We start from the raw sequence: 20,491 nt of genomic DNA on the forward strand, positions 1-20,491 counted from the left end.
TGAATGGTGTTTATAGAGATCTTTTAAAAAAATCCACTTTCTATAATTAAGGTGGCGGTTATGGGAAGTTTTTAATTAATTGAATTAATGATAAAATTACTTGTTTACCCTTTTGAATTAATTTAGATTTAGGACACATGTTATCTCCACAATATTTCTCACATTTCTCACACTTTTAACATTTTTTACAATAACCTTACCCCAGAGGTTCCTGTAAAAAAGTGTTTTTTTTTGTGAGAAAGGTTAGAAAGAACCATCAGATCTTTGATCTTTGATCTAATGGTTGAGATCATAATGGCAAAATTGTAAATAATGTTTACTATTAAACATATTAATTTTCTAGATTAAGGGTATATAGGTAAATTTAACATTTTTAAATTAAGAAACTAACATTAATGCACATGTAACTTCTCCCCGTCTTTTTTAAACGTCAATAACTTTTTATACGTAACTTTTTTTTTAAAAAAAAAAATATTACACCATAATAACGAACGTTTTTTTTATCTTTAACATGAGTACCATATTGCCATACTTATATAGAGAAAAAAATATGTTTCGATCAGATGTTTAGTCCATGAATAGTGTTATATACTTACTGAATGGTATTATATACTTACAGAATGGTGTTATATACTTGCTGAATGGTGTTATATGCTTGCTGAATGGTGTTTATAGAGATCTTTTAAAAAATCCAGTTCCTATAATTAAGGTGGCGGTTATAGGAAGTTTTTAATTAATTGAATTAATGATAAAATTACTTGTTTACCCTTTTGAATTAATTTAGATTTAGGACACATGTCATCTCCATAATTTTTCTCACATTTCTCACACTTTTAACATTTTTTACAATAACCTTACCCTATATATAATATATTAAATTATGATAAATTTCATACATATCATCATCACAATAATAATATTTGATATGTTAAAAGATGTATATATATTATAATATTAATCTCAAAATTTATTTTTTTTGCATTTCATATCATAAAAATATGTATATGAATAATATCATCAAAATATATATTACAACCAAAAGTTTATTTTTCAAATAAGAAAACTACAAGGATGAAACATTACAAACAAATATGAATATTTAAAAGTTTTCGGGTGTATATTTAATCAGGTCGGGTGTCATCTAATCCCATACCCGTCTCATGCCCACGAAATATTTTCTTCCATACCCATCCCCGACCCAAAACCTGTTGGGTATCAAATATATTCGTCCTAAATGCTTCGAGTTTCAAATTTACCCATCAGGTATTTTTATCATCTCTAATTTTCATCCTAATACCCATTTACACCTTATCCTGTAATCTAATGAAAAATTAAAGGAAATTATCCAAATCACTTTTCCATCTCATTCTATAAAATAAGGATAAAATTACCTGACCTCTCTTTTTATTTCTTTTTTCGAGATTTGAAACTCATGCCTTCAACTTTCAGTATTAACACCTATCAACTTTCTAAAAACCTTGTAAAATGTAATTTTGACACCCTTCGAATTTTACATGCTTATATTTTATGTACGTCTCGATATATATTCAAATTGGTTTACGTTTTTGTAAAAATGGTACAGATCTATAAGCAACTACTAAAGATCAAACAGAAACAACAAAAATAACGACAAAACGTGACCAAAACTTTTATTGATTTAACCCAAACCAAAAAAACGCCTAACCGAAACCCTAGATCTTACACAGTAAAATCTGTAACGATTACCAACAATACAACGATCAACTGATGAAATATCAGTTGATCAAATATAAGAACGATACAGAAAATACAAAGATCTTCACACAGATCTTCAAGATGAGATCAACAAGATCTCTAACAGACACCAAGCTCGAGAGCAACAACAATGAGAGAGAACAAAGTCTGGTTATAAAAGTGGAGATATTACGCAACAGTAATACAGCCCCTTTATATACCAGATCTAACAAAATTACAACCAGACCCTTCAAAACATACACATAGAACCTTCAAGTTAACAAGTTTCCATCGCAACCCCTAATAACTTACAGCAGCCACCTCCGTCTTCATTTAATGTTCTAGAATAGTCCCTTGCTTATAATAACCTGTACCATACTCAACCAAAACATAAGAACCACTTGTAACAGCAATAACAAACTAATTGATTTCACATTGAATGATAATATTTCAACAGTTTTGGCGTTATTTTTTTCAAAAATTAGTTACGTAAAATATAATATGTTTTCATTAGATGGTATAAAGTCGAGTTATTTTACGTTTCGTGAGTCATGTCAAACATGATACACTTTGGTACTTTTGTAACGTTTTTAGTTGGTCTACGTTTTGACATTTATGTACGTCTAGACATAAATTCAACTTAGTTCACATTTCAACGTAATGACATTTTGACCACCTCGAGTTTTACGTGCTTATTTTTATATAAGTATTGGTGTAAACTTAAGTTGGTTTACGTTTTGACATATATATTTTTTTTTCAAAAATGAGTAATGTCAAATATAATAAGTTTTTGTGCTTATTTTTCTAGATGTTTTCGGTTGGTCTACGTTTGACCGAAGCAATTACAAAGAAATTCAGTACCCTTATGTCACTTTAAAAAACCGACCCCGCTTTTTCTAGATGTTTTCAGTTGGTCTACGTTTGCACATCATTCTCTCCCAAACCCCACCACTTCTTCCCCCGCTTCTCCCCCATTCAAAGCAATTCGTATGCTTTCAACATTTCAACATCGATCTCCTTTCAATACGTAAATTTGTTAATATGTAAATTTGTTATTTAAATGTTTTGAATACGCTATCTATACTTTCTATAAAAGGAGAAATCTCAATGACATAAGAAAAGCTGATGTATCAGCTAGAGAGCATGTCCAACAAGGATTTTCTTATGTCATTTTTACATCATAAAGGCTAATATATAAAGACTTTAAAATTCAAAGTTGGCCCACTTTCACCTTTTCCAAAGGTATGCCCATTCAAAATTACCACTGATGATTCAAAATTCATCACTGTAATCAAACCACTGATGATTCCAAAGGTCTGGCCCACATTTAGATTCCAAAGGTCTGCCCATTCAAAATTACCACTGTAATCAAACCACTTATGATTCAAAATTACCACTGATGATTTAAAATTCAAACTTCAAAACCAAGTGACGATTCAATATTATGGCTCCAAATTCAAAATTCAAAATTATTGCTCCAGATATATAAGATATCATCTTCTTCAATCAATTTTTTCTGAGCTTATGAACTCTCTCTCTCTCATGGATCCAAATCAAGAAACGATTATTTGTTATCTCTCTCTACTCTCTCTCTTCGATGAAGAATACAAAGCATCCGATATACCCGTTCTTTGTTTTGTTGTTAGCTGGGTTTGTTTTAGTTTCAAACGATTGAACAAATCTTCAACATGAGCAGACGCTTAGAAACCCTAACTTCTGGAAGATCAAAAGGCAGAGGTTCAGAATTTGTTCATCGAAACTGAAGGTAATCTGAAAGAAGCTAAGAAGTAATATGTGTTGATTATTAGTTTATTACTAAGTAAGATGTGTTGATTATTAGTTTATTATCCCCAAATTAGGGATCGAAGATTCAAGTTTATTAGTTTATTACTAGGGTGTAAATAGTTTTAGCTTATTGTTATGTGAAGATGATTCCCTATCTCTTCTTCAGATGATGCAGTTGCTTCCGGTTCCGTTTCCTCCACCAATAACGCCTCCAGGTCTGTTTAGTGTTTATGTATCAGCGATTGTTTTGTTTTTAGAATTTATCTGTTGTTGTTTATGTTTAGATGTATGAAATAGATGATTTGTGCAGATAGTTTTAGCTTATTGTTATGTGTTGATTGAGGATTCATCTCGTAGAGGCTCTATTGTTGATTTGATGTCTGTTTTTTAGATGAATAAAGTTGAGTAATCTTGCTCTTAGTAATTGTGAATTTAGAAGGTGAATTTCATTGGTTTGAACTTTAAATGAAGCAATTATGCTTGTAGTGATAAGGATTGTTGATAATGTTGTGTGTATCCTGGTGATTCGTTTGGTTTTGGAGGAGCTAAACTAGAAATAAGTGATGTATGCGTATAAGAGATATGGTTTTTGATGAAGTTGTTTGCACACGTTTAGGTCAAGGTCATGTTGTGAAAACTGGACTGTGAAGATGTGTTCTATAGGTATGCGTTTGCTAAAGGCTTTATAGATATGAGTAATAGAAATTAAGAGTAATGTTTGATACGAATTACTTGTGCTTGCACGAATTAGTATTTTGATGAAGTCTTGATCTGCATGTTGAAGAGGCTTTTGATGAACCCATGTATGCCAAATATCCAACCAATATTACCTGTCCATTTTCCACTTCTATTGGAGCTACATAAAACTCAAGCTTACAAAATATTCAATCTTATAAAACTGTCTAATGAAATATTGTCATATGGCTGATCTGTGTTGCATACTCCAATCACCAGATGATTTGGTTGACTCATTGATGAACATTATTCGCCACCGTGAAACAGAATACCTGACTTCCCTACAGGTTTGGTGTTTCATACTCTCTTTTACGAGTCCTTAAACGTTTTAATGTAGATTTATATGCTAACATTTTTTCAATGACAGACGTCTTATTCTAATTTGATCGATATATGAAACCGATATTTTACATGAAGACCGATAACCGATATATCATATACCACCGATATTAACTGCATAGGAAGTAATATACATGTCTTATGTTTAGTTTCAACCATATCTGATTGTAAAACAGGTTGATTCCTTTGCTACTTCTCATGATAGTGAAACTCATGAAGCTACCTGTAGAATCTTGTCGGTCATATTACGTCAGGTAACGTTTCTTTCCCTTACGCGTATACCCCTGAATTGTTAAAGAGCGTTGACTGTTTTGAAATAATCAACCTTACCTACCATACATGTTTATGTTTACCGCTATACTGCAGATTGATGGGTTCGAGCAGGACAAAAAAGTGGTCGTGATAGCTGCAACCAATAGAAAACAAGATCTTGATCCTGCTTTACTAAGGTGCATATTCGTTTTGTTTTTAAACATAACATGATCTCTTATAATTGAAGAAGCAAAACAGTTTTTGAGTTTTCTAATCTGTCAACTCTTTTTCAGTCGGTTTGACTCCATGATAACTTTTGGCCTACCTGATCAACACACTCGTCAGGAGATAGCAGCTCAAAATATGCAAAACACTTAACAAAGACTGAGTTAGTTGAATTTGCTGCAGCTACTGAAGAGTAAATCATTCTTTCTTATTCTTGTAGACGTGCATAATGCATGTTTGTAGTTAAAGTTATTGTTATCGCTGCTTCTAACTTCATTATTTACAATCCAGAATGTCTGGATGAGATATTCGAGACGTGTGTCAACAAGCAGAGAGGCGTTGGGCGTCAAAGGTAACTAATGTATATGTTGTATGACACATGTACGATATTGCAACTTGCAAGTAGTTTGATGTTACTGTTTTTGTTAATGATAGGTTATACGAGGTCAAGTACAGAAAGATGAAGATGGTGCTTCTCTTCCACCACTCCAAGAGTACATCGAGAGCGCTTTAGAACGACATAAGGTTCTACTTGCCGCCATACTGGCTATATATAAATAATGTTGGATATCTGAATAAAATATAGGGTTTTTTTTATTAATATTTGGATACAAAAAGAAATATGGCATACATGAAATTTAACACATATCATATGCCGAAATTGAAGTGGAGTAAGCTTAGTAAATATATAATCAAAAAGCAAATTTTATTAAATATATAATTATGATAAAAATAAACTATGGTATATATATATAACCTTAAAATTATTACTGTACATAAACACTACTACAAATATATAGACATAAAATGTAACTAATAATATACGTGTTCATTTTGAGTTTAAAAACTTACACAGAGTCTGGGTTTGATCTTGCTTAAGTTAAAGTAGATGGACTTAAGCTTAGCCGAGGAAGTTGTTGCGGTGGATGACGGTACGGATCCGGTCATCGGAAGTTTTGTTCCGGAGCGTGATTACTTCAATGAGTTGTTTGAAGACCATGAACTAAATCCTGAAGTTCCTAAAAGCTTACCTGTAAGTAGTTGAGTTATAAATTGTTTTGAATTGGTTAAACTAGCGTTTTTGGTTAAATTAGTGTTTGTTTTGTGAAGATTTGTGATATAAGGTATTCGGAATTGATACTGTGTTTGGATAGACATCTTATATATCAAATGAAGTTGAAGCTTAATTTGATTTTAATGGGGCATTATGAGCGGCATTGTCCACCTACGGCGAGGAGGTATAATTGTCTTATTTTTAAATATGGGTGGTTGAAAATTGGTAATTAAATGGTAAAATGTTGCAGTGCGATGTTTGGAACAGTGATATGGCCTGCAGCTGAATATGGAAGAACAATGTGATGGATTTATTTACCAGACTGACATGATACATGGATGGAACAGATGAAGAATTTAGAAAGCACACTTGAGAGAGTGAAGGGGTCGCTTGAAGCAAGGATAAAAAGGAAGACGAACTGTAAGTTGTTCCATATATAGAAAGTAACCTTTCTAACTACTGTTTTATCAATTGTTACTAATCTGTTTATGTGTATGTAAAACATGATTATCCGAAGCCAAAAAAGAGCAAAGACAGTCCGACGGAAACCTAATTTCACAGATTCTTTTCAATTCAAACACATTTTTCGCTAATTATTCTTCCAAATCAAATTTGTACTCCGGTAAGTCTTTAGTTTCGCAAAATTTCTATTTCTAGGGTTTGTTATTCATTCAAACGAAAAGTGTTATTTTGGTTAGGTATAATAGGCATTATGTGCTATTGGTTTGAACTTTAGTTGAATAAAGTTAAGTAATTTACTCCGAGTAATTGTGAATTTAGAGTAATTGTTAAAATAAAACAGTCGTTGATACATCTGTTGACAGTCAACAGATGGATGAACAGATGTTTAAAACCACTGTTGGGTTAAAATAGTGTTTTGTGTAGAAAAAGTGAAACCACTGTTTTGGGTTAAAACATATGTTAGAAACATTGTTTTGGGTTAAAATAGATGTTTGAAAATAAAACAGTGTTTGAAACAACTGTTGGTTTAAAACATTGTTTTAACCACCTTTGAACCACTGTTGGGTTAAACAGATATTAGAACCAGTGTTTTGGGTTAAAACAGATGATAGAAAATAAAACAGTGTTAGAACAGTGTTTTGGGTTAAAACAGTGTTTTGGGTTTGAAGCAATGAAAGCTGCAGAGAAACAGTGTTAGAGCAGTGTTTTGGGTTAAAACAACGTTAGAAACAGTGTTTTGGGTTAAAACAGTGTTTTGGGTTTGAAATAGTGTTTGAAGCAATGAAGGCTGCAGAGAAACTTCAAAGTAATTTACAGTCTGAATATCCCTCTTTTGTAAAGTCAATGGTCCGTTCTCATGTGTTGTGTGGTTTTATCATTTATAGTACAGATGGATACCAAGAGGGCTATAGGCTATTGCTAAACTAAGAGAGGAGAACATTTAGTTTGCAAACAGGTACTTTAACCTCATTGACTCAACTGTACAAAGAGTTTTTATGTAATTAACCTTTCTAAAATAAAGTCATTTACAAGGTTTTGTTTATGAATACATTTCATATTGCGACCAGGACTTAAATTTCTTAATCCATGGATTTGATTAACGTTTTGTTGCCCATTTTGGACATAGGCCGTATTTTTTTTCTTTTCTTAATTTAAGAAAAAAAAATTAGTTTATGTTTTTTTATATGCCAGGTGCCTGAGACATGAAAAGCCAGAAGAAAACCCTTCCGCTTAACAAAGATAAATTTATCTTAAAGATGTTTATTCGGGGTGAGTCGATTATCATTGTCCTTATCGGTCCCAAATGAAAGGTATTTTTCTTTCTATTTCATGTGGATAAAAATAAAATAGATTAAATAGGAAATGAGTTCACTTAGTTAAACTCGTGAAAAGTTGACAAAAGTTTATTTATACACATTTTATTTCAAGAGGCTCTCATTTACTCTAAAAATGACTTTCCATTAATTATTTGTTTTATCACTAATCTCCTTATTTTCATTAATCATAGTTGGAACGAACAATTCTCGGTGAAACCGGTGAGACAATCATTGACTAACCGACTAGATCTGAACCAAACAGTAACTGAATTGATCCTGGAATAGAATAGCGACTCCGAAAGTTAATATGTTTGTCTCGAGAGCAATCGAGGGGAAGATTCCAACTATGAAAGCTTTGGCGAACAAGGGCATATAAGTACAGAATTCATTATGTGTGTTATGGGTACAGCAGACAAGATAGTAGATCATGTGTTGGTAGATGCAGCCTTGCAGATATGAGAGGATTAGAGATGCTTCAATGTAATCTGTTTTGAACTTGCTCTACAACATGGTTTCTATAACAACTTGAACTTGCTCTACAACATGGTTTCTATAACAACTTGCTGTAGGAGCTTTTTTTTTGTTTTTGAATGAAATTTCCTTTGCCTTTCTTTATCTACAATTTGTTATTTTCTTATGATTAATTGATAGACATAGCTCATCTCACTTTTTTTAGTGTTTGCTTACAATTTTTTAGTTTTAATCTATTTTTAATTAAAACTTAAAAAATGCGTATTATTTGTCGTTTAATAATATGTGTTATGCATGGTTTTCTAAGAAACGACCCGTGTTTGCACACGGGTCTTACCACTAGTTTTTAATAAAAGAACATTCTGCATAATAACTCCATCAAGTACTCAAAACGAATTGGAAAATTTTACCATGCATAAAATATTTTACAAGTCGAGACCATTACAATTTCTAAAACTACTATTCATATCTAATTTAATCACCAAAAAAAAAAAAACAGAACTGTCTCCCTTAAAGAACTAAGATATCATCCACTATTTCATTGATCAAAGAATCAAGCAATCGGGATTCGATCTCGACCCCGATTTCCAACTCTTCGACATCAAAATCGAGCCATTTTTTGTAACTATGACCGCTCATATCCATATCAACAAGCTCATCAACCATCCTGTCTTTCATATCTTCCCACCCTGTGATCTCTCGGTACACTTCTTGAGCTAACCAGTCCGGTCTTCTCACAACCGCTAGCCCTTTGGCCCACACCCTGCATCGCGTCTCCATACACTCACTCACACAATTGAACATGAGCTCGCGCCTTAACTTAGCCACTTCTTCAACCGGTTTACCAACTTCTAACCGGTCAAACACACGTGGGTTCACCGGCTTTCGGGTCTTGCCTATGGTGAAATCGACAAACATGGTCTCGATGTTTGCAAGCACTTCTTTCACGTAATCCGGTTCCCATTTGGTAACCGTTGTGATGGAAGAAGCCGAGTCTAATAACTCAGTATCAACATCCATCGGGGTCGGGCGTGTTGTAAGACTTGCAGCGATTAGCTCTTGCGCTTGAACCGAAGTCGAATTTTGCCTGCAACTATCCGCAGTATACGAAGAGTTACAGCTTTCGGTGGTGAAAGATGGTTCGAGTACCGAGTTTGGGCTCGGTTGTTTACCAAAAAGATATTTTCGATACTCATAGTCGCGAAACATCGGTTCTTGAGGATCAGATGAAGAAAACCCGAAACTTGATTCATCTTTATTGATTAGATCTCCGCCCTAAAAACATCGAAAAGATCAAATTAAGTATTTATAAATCATACAAAGATTCGTTTGTTGTTCATGAATCATGACATACCGAATTAAGATTGTGATGCTTCTTCATAAGTTCTAAAGGATCATTTGTCGAAAACGCGTAACTTGAATCATTTCTATCTTGATCCTACAAAAAAAAAAAAAAAAAAAAAACATATTAATCATATTTGAACTACAAGAAATAAGTATAATGCTGATGCATACCTGATCAGGCTTGTACGAAGAAAACCCGTAACTCGAATCATCTCTAACATCGGTTTCCATCGCTACAAACAAATCTTGAGACACGGATTCGGAATTATCGGTTAGTTCCCTTAACTTTTGCTCCAGAAGGGTACTTAAAGCATCACTCCCAATGACATTATACGTCAAAGACGACAAGTTTGAAACATTATCGGTCAAGTCGGGCGTGTTTTTAATTCGATTAGTGGACGGAGAACCGTTGTTAGAGACCACAGGGCGTGCAATCGGAGCGGTGAAAGTAAACGAAACAACATCACTTCCACTTCGGTTACTTCTATACTGTCTATCCCCAACAGAATTCTTTTCGGGATGATTATTAGTATGCTCACTTTCTTCCATAGAGCGTTTTCTTCTGGTGGAGTACGGTTCCTTTTTATGGCTCGTTTTTTGGGAAACGGGCTTTCTCGCTAGTGAGCCGGTCGTAGAACACGAAGACTTTGTGGTTGACTTTCCTCGGTCAACTAAACCATTTTGTTTCTGATTATTCTGCTTTAGAACATTTGAAGAAACGGGATTTTTCGGTGGATTTCTTTCGGTATTAGACTGAGTTCTAACCGACTGCGATCGATGATTCAACCCTTCGCGTTTTTGAACATTAGCCTTGGCTTGAAGAGCTAATGAAATTGACTTTTTTGGTTCTGACGACTGTTGACTTTTCACGTTTTTGACATTTGTTGACTCTAATGGCCTGCGAGGAGGCTCGGGTAGCTTCGGTTTTTTTGAAACTTTCACTCTAAACTGAATTGAAGATGACGGTGACGGTGACGACGATCCAACAAGCGGTATCTTCGATGCAGCTTCCATTATACGAGCGGGATTACTCGATGACACATATCCCGAGCTTTTAATCGGAGATAAGAGCTTGTTACGGGTAATCGGGATCGATTTAGCCGATTTTGGCGGTAAAGTTTCGGTTTGAAACTTCTCAATCGCCCTGCCAATCACCATCTTCTGCGGTTTGACTTTTACGGGTCTAGAAACGGAAACGGGCTCCATTTGACAGTCAACGGGCTCAAATTCGGGTTCTTTTCTAACGTAACTTGTGGACAAATCTCGAAGAGACTGAGAGTCAAAAGACGGATTTGAATACGTGTCTGAGAAATTAACGGTTGGCAATGAATCTAATCCCATAAGTCTTGCAACGACCCCGGGTGCTTTGGTGCCGTAACCGTCTTCGTCGGTTACTGACGTTGCGCAACTGTAATCACTACTTCCTTTCATGCTCATACCACCTATCATGTCGTCTTCATCCATCTGTAAACAACAAGAGTTGACTTTTTTCTTTGACTTTTAAGATCAAACATGTCATTCACAAAGTCGGAAACGACGGTACATAAAAATAAGTATATACCATATTGAAACGAGTCATGGGCATGTTGCCATCGGTTCTCTTTGTTTGCTTCGGTTGTTCTACATAAATTTACCATCGACAGTTACATAGGTCAAACGGGTCAAAAGAAATTTTATTCAAAAGAAATTTAAAAACAAAGTAGCTTAAAAGGATGCAAGTCAAACACGTCAAAAGTTACCCGAAGTGTATTTTCAATGCATAAAACCATCTAAATCGGTTTATTCATTGATCTTATACCTGGTGATTCCGTCTTGCTTGAGAACAACTTCTTGCGAGATTTTGCATTCCAGTCGAACAAATGGAGAAAACCGCCAACGTAACCGCTTCCACCGCTACTCTTTGAGCCATGTTTATGAGCACCCATCTCGTTATGTAGGATTTAGAGGCGGCTGCTACTATAACTTTGTATATAAACCAAAGTCCGTCTGTGAATATGAATAATGTGATTCAGTACGTCACTATATGAGGCATCTTACACGATATAGGGGCTACACAATGATTGTCATTTTTTAAAGTCAAAGATTAACTTGCTTGACATTCATAGATACCTAATGTTTTTCGGTTGCAAGGGTGATATGTATTTTAACACTAACAAGTAACCACAATGTGACAATTTCTAGAACATGTAATCAATGCCCAACGAATTATCATAATTAAACATTCCACCTGATGGAATGTCCAACCGAAGTAGTTAATGCGGTAAAATATCGGATATCGGTCAAGAACTGATATTTGAGATATCGGTTATCGCGGTGGGATATCGGTAATTTTAATATCATGCTAAATTTATATATATAGCAATTTAACACTAACAATTCAGTATACTCTCCTACCATTAACAAATTAACCTTTTGCCACTTGCAAAACACTAACGACTGTAGCAAGTAGGAACTGACTAAGACTTAAAACACTAGCATTTAACACTAACAACTAACAATTAAGACTTAAAACACTAATAGCAGCAATAAGAAGAATACGAATGGTAGAACTAAGAAGAAAGGTACTGATATCGGCAAAATTTGTGATATATCGGTCAAATATCGCCATATCGGTCAATATCGCCGATATTATCGGTACCGATATTCTGACTAATATTTTGCACCCATATCTCGGCAGTGCACCGATAACCGATATATCATATACATTCAAAGTCTTCATCATTATCTTCATACATATACAGTAAAAGTAACCACCTAACAAGCAATCACAAAAGGGCAAAAACTCAGTTCAATAAAACCCTAAACCTTTAACATCACACTAAACATTCATACATACAAACAAATCTGATTATATAAATTCACAAAAACCCTAGATTATAAACCAAAAAATGCTCAATCAACCACTATCAAATTACAACAATCGGAACCCAAAAACAAAACATTCACAAAACCAGATCAAACAGCACAGAAAGTTCAATCAAACCAAGAAATCATCAAATTACACAAACCCTAGATCAAAAAACTTACCTAAAGAGAAATGAAACAGCAAAATTGACAAATGGGTATCACCATTTTAGGTCAAGAAGCTTCGAATCTTGAAGAAAGTTTTGAACTTGCAGCGATTTTGAGAGGAATTGTAACGTTATTGAAGAGAGAGAAAGAGTGGGTGACATTGATCTTCAAACCAGAAGCTTTAAATGCTATATCAAATTGCTTGAAACCGGCTGGTTATTAAAAAATGTGTTTTTTTTTAATTATTATTATTATTTTAAATTTAATTGTTTTATTTTGAAATGTAAAGAAATGACAAAAAAGCTATAACGTCTCTTTATGGGGAGGGAGAGATTTCAAATTACAAATGAGAAGGTTGTTAAGATGTAGTTCTGGTGTGTCGCGGTACATGGTATGTAACTGTGCCGCATCAACACATTTACATATCCTATGGCTGTGAATAATTAAATATGTGTGGTAATATTTTAAATGAGTCAACATATTTGATATCTTGGATCATGTATTTGTGGGTCAGGCTTTTTGGGCCTAAACATGATTCTTTATAACAATTTTTTTTTATTTGAACATAATTTTCTTTTCCTAAGTTCAAAGGTTAACTTAATGTAGACCATTTCTTGATTTGTAAGTGTTATTCTTACGCAAGGGTCATGCTAATCTTCTCTGTATTATTCCAGTTTTATCGGATGTCCCGAAAGGGACTCAAAGGTTAACTTAATACCCTTCATTATTGTCATTCATTACTTCCTTGAATATTTGACCACTACTTAATCATATTTTTTTAAAGGCCAACTTTATAAAAATACATTGTATTATCAAAATTGAAAGTAGACCATTGAGCCCAATCCAAAAGATATGGACCTTGAGCATTTTTTTTATCCACCCAATGATTTAATATCATCCAAAAGCTTCCCAAATATACATATTTTTTATTTGAAAACTGCTTCGCTTCAAGCTTCCCAAATTGCCCAACCAGCTACCATAATGGCCGAGTGCACCGTCCTCTTTTTTATTTCTGAACCATTAATCTCTATACCTAATAAAAGAACAAGGTTCTGCCACTTGGCACCCCCACATTCAACCAATACACATGTCAAAATTCTAGCCAGTCCACATCATCCTATCCTAGGTGTAATTTTGTGAGATTTTTCAATTTTTGTGTATTATTAATTCTTTCAAATATGCTGAAATGTTTGGGCGGCCAGATTATGTGGATTCAATTTTTGAATTTGAATTCCATTTACTCATCCCAAGAAACTCATTACCCTGTCCTCTCACTATCAACTTTTGGATTCATTATTTCCCTGCACCTTATTTCCTTTTTCCTTTCAGCCAAGAAACCCTAAATTTGTTTTTATTCGTTTACATATTCAAGTTCAACAACGCATCACCATTCCATCTCTCCTTCTTTCCAGTATTCTCCTCTCATTTCCTTTCCGAGTCAAGGTACAACAACTCTAATCAATCAATCATCATCACAACATCAATTTCAATTTTATTATTTTCAGTCTCCAGATCTGCGTTTTTGCGCCTATTTGACGATTGTTTTGTTGATTCTACATTGCAGTTTGTTTTGTTTATCAGCGATGGTGTTTTATCGGAGCGTTTCGCTTCTTTCGAAGCTAAGAAATCGTGTTGTAAGTTGTTTTATAATTCGTTTATTGTTCTGTTCATTTGTATCTGTTATTGATTGATAGTTAATTTGTGTTATTTGACTGTAGTTTGTAACAAATGATAGTATTATTTTGATCAACGTGTTTTAATTGTTTACAAAGTAATTGTTATGATGCACAGTGTAGTTTTAATTTTTTAAACAATTTAGGATTTACTACAATTTGAATAGTTGAATGACCTAATCTGATTTTTTAAGTTAATCGATTGAAGTGAGTTACTTTCGGAAAGCCGATATGTCATAAGTTTTTTCTGTAAACAAAGAACTAAGAATTGATTATTTGTTAGATGTACAGTATTTATATAACAAAGAACATACGACTTTGACTTTGTAATCTCTTAGTGTTTTTCTGTTTATTTCTGTTTCGATTGATGGTGTTAGAGATGATGATATAGCGGAAGACGGTGGACCAGTGGGCTTCTTCAAGGTTAGTTCTATCAGTTTTTTTTTTTTTTTTTAATTTCAAGTGGTGGTGAAGCATAACAGAAGTAAAGAAATTGTTGGTGGGGAATAGAGTATGTTGATCAGTAAAATGGGGAACTAGGTACATAGTGAAATGATAATGGGGAACTAGGTACACAAATCAACTAAGAATCGAAGTCTTCTGTGATATTAGGTTAAAGAAAGAGTGATTTGTATTTTGATTAGTTGTTTTGATGGAAATTGTGAGGTAATTATAGTGGAATTTAATGACCATAATCATGATTTTAGAACTGTAATGCTGTTAAGATTTGTTAGTAGCATTCCCGATCCGAAACCCATATGGGCTGGTTCGTAAAACAATTGTCCGTTTTGACTTTCGACCCATAACTCAATGCTGCCTTGGCCTGGCAATTCTGACCCGTGCATCTAAAACTGGGCGTATAAGGTTTTGGAGCTTCTTTGTTTGAATCAGATTGTATTTTGAATCTTAATTGGACATTACCAGTATACTTCCCTTAGTGAAATTAAAACCATATTCTTTAACTATTCAAGTATCATAGAAGGAATGTACTAAAGGCAAGTGATGCTATTTGATGGCTTCACTTCTGTTCAAGATAATTTAAGATATGAAATGGGACTTGGTGTTTTTTTATTTTTTGATTTTTTATATCTGTTTTTTTTTCAGATTGGCTCATACAATGGAGATAGTATGATTTTGGTCCTGGCACTGCTGGTACTGCTAATGTGTATTACAAGTTACAAACAAATCATGACACTGTCAATGAAGGTGAGGCCCAAGTGATTACACTTCAGTTGTGGATTTATTCAACATATAATAAGTTTGAGAAGTGTATTGAACAAATACAATTTTAAGTTTATATTATTAATATTGAATTTATTTTCATTTAGTTTTCATTAAATCTGAACAAATTCAAAGTATTTTCATATGTTAAACCGCGTGTACACGCGGGCTATAACCTAGTCACACTATAAAGGTTAATGAGATCATGAATAGAGAATGCGAACACCGGGGAATATGACACCACATGGCTATTTGTTGCTATACGAAAGTCACCATCATGAGGGTTGTAAACGAACCGAACGAACACGAATAAGGCCTTGTTTGTGTTCGTTCGTTAAGGATAAAATGTGTTCACAATCGGTTCATGAACGCTTATCGTACGAGATTTTCTGTTCGTGTTTGTTCATTAAGGAAAGAAACGTCACGAACACATATAAAATCGGCTAAGACGAAGGTGGCTAGAGGTGGGTGGTGAGAGGGAGCGACGCTAGACCTTGAAGCCCTAATCTTCGAATGAAGGTCGATAGTATTTTTCGATGTGAATAATAAGAAGGAAAGTGGAGCAGTGCATAAACAATGTGGAGATAGGGTTTCCTGATTTATTTGTTTGGGTAATGAGATTAATAAGAATTAAAGAATATAAAAAGTTTAGCTAAAATAAATAAATGTTATATAATCTTTAAAGGACAACATAAACAAACAAACATGAACAAATGTTCACGAACACATTATCGAACTTTCACGAACGTAATTGAACGAACGAGACATATATTCGTGTTCATTTTATTAACTAACCGAACGGAATTTCTTGTTCATGTTCATTAATTAAACGAACGAATGTAAATGAACTTTCCACCAAACAATTCACGAACTGTTCACTAAACGTTCGGTTAGTTTACAGCCCTAACCACCATGCACGATACGAAGAGATGCTCCAAGCTCTCCTCAGCCTCACCACATAGTGGACACACTCACACACTGCAATGTTGATGTTAATTCCTCTTCTAGGCCTAGCCAACGTGTCTCGAGTCGGTAGCCTCAAAAGGTTTAGGCGCCACCCAAATATATTAACTTCAGTATTTGTCACCCATTTCCCATTTATCCATCCCACCATCCAACCTTAATCCCCACCACTTGATCCATTTTTTTTACAAGTTTACTTTTTCACCCTCTTCATAATGTCTATTATGAATTAAAAGTTCATATATTTATTTTTGTCCCTTTTGTTAATATGAAATTAGGCTAAAATATAACACCAACAATGTAAAATAATTAACAAATATGAACTTATAATGGTATGCTTTTATCTTATATAACAATTTTAAATTAAAATAACACATATGGAATTTCAGGGATTACAACTCCATCCACCAGTTAAAGCATTTACAATGAAACCTCTATTCTTATTCACATTTAGTCAAAATTTGTTCTCTTTTTAAAACTCGTCCATATTTATCTCCCGTATAAATTTATAATCAATTAAATCATACATTCTTCTAGTCGCAACCTCATTAACTATATGATTGAAGATTAATGTGAACCCCCAAATGTAGGGGTTTTGTTTAATTTTTCATATAATTGGAGAGATGGGTATGAAGATGGGGACTCCAATGTAGAAATTAATATGAACAAAAGATTATGTTTTTCTCATAATTTGGGTATCGGGAAAAGGATGGGGACTTCATTGTGAGTGCTCTTAGGTTTCCTCCTTAGATCACCCTTAGTGGTGAGGTGATTGGGCGTGATTCACGTTCACCCCCATAATGCCGGAAAACACCGCAAACACCACCCCCGGGGAGTTTTCTTTGGTTTTTTTTTGCTTGGGCGTGTTTGTCAAAACGCCATGAGTTGTGGGAATTTCAAGAAATCGGACCATCGTGCAATGGATATAAAAATTATTTTTCAATTTTATTATTTACTTTTACCTCTTGTTTAAAACCCAATTCAACCCATTTGTATACACCTTTTCTACACACTCTTCTCTTATTTTTATAAAAACATACTATGCATCTGTTTCGCCCCCCCCCCCCCCCCCCCCACCTGGCGCTTCGTCTCGCCAAGCAACCCAAATTTGTATCGCCTAAACACCACCTAACCACTTCCAACCTATAATTTTCAAGATTGTGATCCGAACACAATGGGGTACACGCAACTATTAAGCACGCCCCAACAATACTTTCAATGGCCACTCGGTTTTGCATCAAATATGAACATCAACATGGGCGGTACGTACGGTTTCCAAGACGAAACCGAGCCCGAGATCGAGACGGCGCCGGAGACACAAGCCGAGAGCGAACTCGAGGGCTCCCAACGTGGAAGACGCTCGCATAAAAAAGAGTGTGTCGTTCCTTGTGCGAAAAAAGACCTACCAACCTTGGACAAAAGACGAGGAGTACAAGCTCGCACGGGCTTGGCTCGACATCTCAGAGGATCCTGAAGTTGGTAAGTGTTATTTTTTTAAAGCGTACTTATTTTTAAAAATAAAGTATAATAATATATTTTCTAATTTTTGTAACCAACTATCAAAGACTACCCATTTTTGGACGAAAATTCGGGCAAACTTTTTTGCTTTCATGGGTAAGGGGAATATCAGGATAAGGATTTCGTATCAAGCAAGTGGACCGATGTAAATGGAAAATGCCATGGGTTTTAAGAGGTCTTCCAACGTATGTGGAACAATTGGGGTAGCGGTCAAAGTGATGCGGATATATTAACCAAAGCATTGGACGAGTACAACTCAACGCAAGGGACATTCGCATACTTGAAGTGTTGGGAGCTTCTACGTGGAAGTCCTAAATGGTAGGCGCAAAGCAAAACTGTTCAAAACATCCTCTTCTGTTGATCCGGAAATGCCCACTTCCAATGCTCGAAATGTCGATTTAAACAATACTATCATCGAGGATGACGAGGAGGAGGAAATGAATTTGCCCCGACCTCCCGAAATAAAAAGTGGGAAAAAGGGGGAAGGGCGAAGTCGTCTTCAGCAGGTGCCGAAATAAAAGAAGCTCTGATATATTATAAGATTGGAGCTTGTATTATAAGATTAGTGTGTAAATGACACTCAAATCGCTTTGTTAAAAGTTACATCAAACAAGCTCAAACCTAGATCGGAGCTTGTATGATAAATAAGGTTGAGCTCAAGCTTCATACACTGAATTTGATGAGACTTAACTTAGAGTACCTAATTTAGTATTATTTATAAATACACACACCCAATAGGGCTTGTAGCCTAGTCATATCAATCAAGTTGGATAGTAAAGGTATTACTCCTTAAAGTGGTTGAGGGTTTTAGACTCATGGTGGATTTGGATATAGATTTATATTGAGGTTTAGACCAATGGCATGTAAGTTACATGGGCGGGTCTAACATGAATTATCGGGTTTCTAGGAACCTACTCAGTTTGGGATTTTTAGTGAAAACATAGATAGAATTTTTGGTGAAATAAGAACGAAATGGAAAAAAAATTATTAAATCCGTCACTGCTAAGTTAGCCGTTCTCGTATGTGTGTGTGGAGGATCAAGCTACATTACTCCGAGTTTAAATAACCTTTTAGAACTCTGTGTAATGATTTTTTTTCTTGATTTTGTTGCTAACATGTTTTATATGTTAATAATGTTTATGGAAATTAAAAATAAAAATAATAATAATAATAATAATAATAATAATAATAATAATAATAATTGATATATGATAAAAAGGAAACTTAATGAACAGTAATTTATTATTATTAAATTAATTTATAGTAACATTATTAAGAGATGAGCAAATGGTATCGAGTATAGGTACCGGTATTAAATTTACCAAACCGATGTATTTTTGGTACCGGTTCTACACAGGTATTCACCGGTTTTTACCCTCAAATACCGGTGCCGTACCAGTACTGACCGGTACCGAACCGTACCATACTAGGTATATTCGGTACCGGTACCCACTTTTGGGGATTTCGGTAACGGTATTTTTTAATGAACAGTAATTTATTATTATTAAATTAATTTATAGTAACATTATTAAGAGATGAGCAAATGGTATCGGGTATAGGTACCGGTATTAAATTTACCAAACCGGTGTATTTTCGGTACCGGTTCTACACAGGTATTCACCGGTTTTTACCCTCAAATACCGGCGCCGTACCAGTACTGACTGGTACCGAACCGTACCATACTAGGTATATTCAGTACTGGTACCCACTTTTGGGGATTTTGGTACCGGTTGGTACCGAGCTCATCAAATCCTGTAGCAACGCAGCAATGCAAGTAATTGCACCGTTTAGATTACTTTTCATACACACAGTAAGTAAACTGTATTTCGTTTGAATGAGGTTTTATATACACAACAACTTATTTTGCTTTCTTTTTTGTCTTTTTCTGTAATGAATGAATTGTAGCATGTAAAATTAACTTGGATATTTAGAATATTGATGAGCAAATCGTATCAAGTCCTGTTAACGAACCGGTATCGTATCGGTACCAAATTTACTAAACCAAATCATTTTCGGTACCAATTTGGTACCCACCTTTTGGCGTTTTCAGAATCGTTACTTTCGGTTCGACACCGGTCTAGCACCATACCTGTATTTATTGATTTTTACCTTCAAATACCATGCCGTATTGTACCGAGCATTTTCGGTGCCGGTACCTAATTTCGATGATTTTCCGGATCGGTACTTTCGCTGCCATTACCGGTATCGAGCTCATCCATATTTCAACGTGTTAGCACCGTAATAACTGAACTGAAAACAACCGAATTTCCAATGTATAGGACGTGTGGGTCCTATTATTATATATTAGGTTATTTGACGGAGTGACTATCCTTATAACGTCATTTTATTTATGTTTTGATATTCGGTATCTGTTTGCCGTTGCAGACACGCCTTTTGTAGTCATTGGG

At 34.6% G+C, this 20,491-nt stretch overlaps 3 protein-coding genes and 1 non-coding gene across 14 annotated transcripts; 2 read left to right on the plus strand and 2 right to left on the minus strand.

The window, feature by feature from the left end:
• The first annotated feature begins 3,226 nt into the window (after window positions 1-3,226).
• Window positions 3,227-8,496, plus strand: LOC110897864 (spastin-like). Of its 10 annotated transcripts, none has more exons than XR_002569041.2 (15): window positions 3,235-3,478; window positions 3,665-3,713; window positions 4,453-4,520; window positions 4,749-4,826; window positions 4,939-5,021; window positions 5,118-5,242; window positions 5,341-5,401; window positions 5,485-5,574; window positions 5,930-6,082; window positions 6,160-6,287; window positions 6,354-6,523; window positions 6,621-6,725; window positions 7,450-7,520; window positions 7,757-7,875; window positions 8,073-8,496. XR_002569041.2 is itself a non-coding variant. In XM_022144594.2 (8 exons), the coding sequence occupies exons 2-6, from the start codon at window positions 3,665-3,667 to the stop codon at window positions 5,200-5,202; spliced, it is 363 nt and encodes a 120-aa protein (XP_022000286.1). In that variant the 5' UTR covers window positions 3,242-3,478; the 3' UTR covers window positions 5,203-5,242; window positions 5,341-5,401; window positions 5,485-5,613. The 10 variants fall into 10 exon arrangements, 1 of the variants encoding a protein (XP_022000286.1); XR_004877148.1 differs by having other exon boundaries at window positions 6,204-6,287; window positions 7,455-7,520; XR_002569042.2 differs by having other exon boundaries at window positions 3,236-3,478; window positions 7,455-7,520.
• A 239-nt stretch (window positions 8,497-8,735) lies between these two features.
• Window positions 8,736-12,897, minus strand: LOC110897865. The gene is made up of 6 exons (XM_022144595.2): window positions 12,724-12,897; window positions 11,495-11,682; window positions 11,258-11,316; window positions 9,868-11,160; window positions 9,707-9,790; window positions 8,736-9,627 (listed from the first exon to the last, which is right to left on the minus strand). The coding sequence occupies exons 2-6, from the start codon at window positions 11,619-11,621 to the stop codon at window positions 8,863-8,865; spliced, it is 2,328 nt and encodes a 775-aa protein (XP_022000287.1). The 5' UTR covers window positions 11,622-11,682; window positions 12,724-12,897; the 3' UTR covers window positions 8,736-8,862.
• A 407-nt stretch (window positions 12,898-13,304) lies between these two features.
• Window positions 13,305-13,407, minus strand: LOC118486205. Its single transcript, XR_004878060.1, has one exon. It is a non-coding gene; the product is annotated as a U6 spliceosomal RNA (small nuclear RNA).
• Window positions 13,408-13,732: 325 nt separating this feature from the next.
• LOC110902659 lies at window positions 13,733-15,704 on the plus strand. Of its 2 annotated transcripts, none has more exons than XM_022149148.2 (4): window positions 13,733-14,151; window positions 14,273-14,342; window positions 14,773-14,804; window positions 15,486-15,704. In XM_022149148.2, the coding sequence occupies exons 1-4, from the start codon at window positions 13,895-13,897 to the stop codon at window positions 15,511-15,513; spliced, it is 387 nt and encodes a 128-aa protein (XP_022004840.1). In that variant the 5' UTR covers window positions 13,733-13,894; the 3' UTR covers window positions 15,514-15,704. The 2 variants fall into 2 exon arrangements, 1 of the variants encoding a protein (XP_022004840.1); XR_002571310.2 differs by having other exon boundaries at window positions 13,938-14,151; window positions 14,759-14,804.
• The last annotated feature ends 4,787 nt before the right edge of the window (window positions 15,705-20,491 follow it).

The sequence above is a fragment of the Helianthus annuus genome, chromosome 13 (genome assembly GCF_002127325.2).
Source record: "Helianthus annuus cultivar XRQ/B chromosome 13, HanXRQr2.0-SUNRISE, whole genome shotgun sequence".
Classification (NCBI taxonomy): domain Eukaryota; kingdom Viridiplantae; phylum Streptophyta; class Magnoliopsida; order Asterales; family Asteraceae; genus Helianthus; species Helianthus annuus.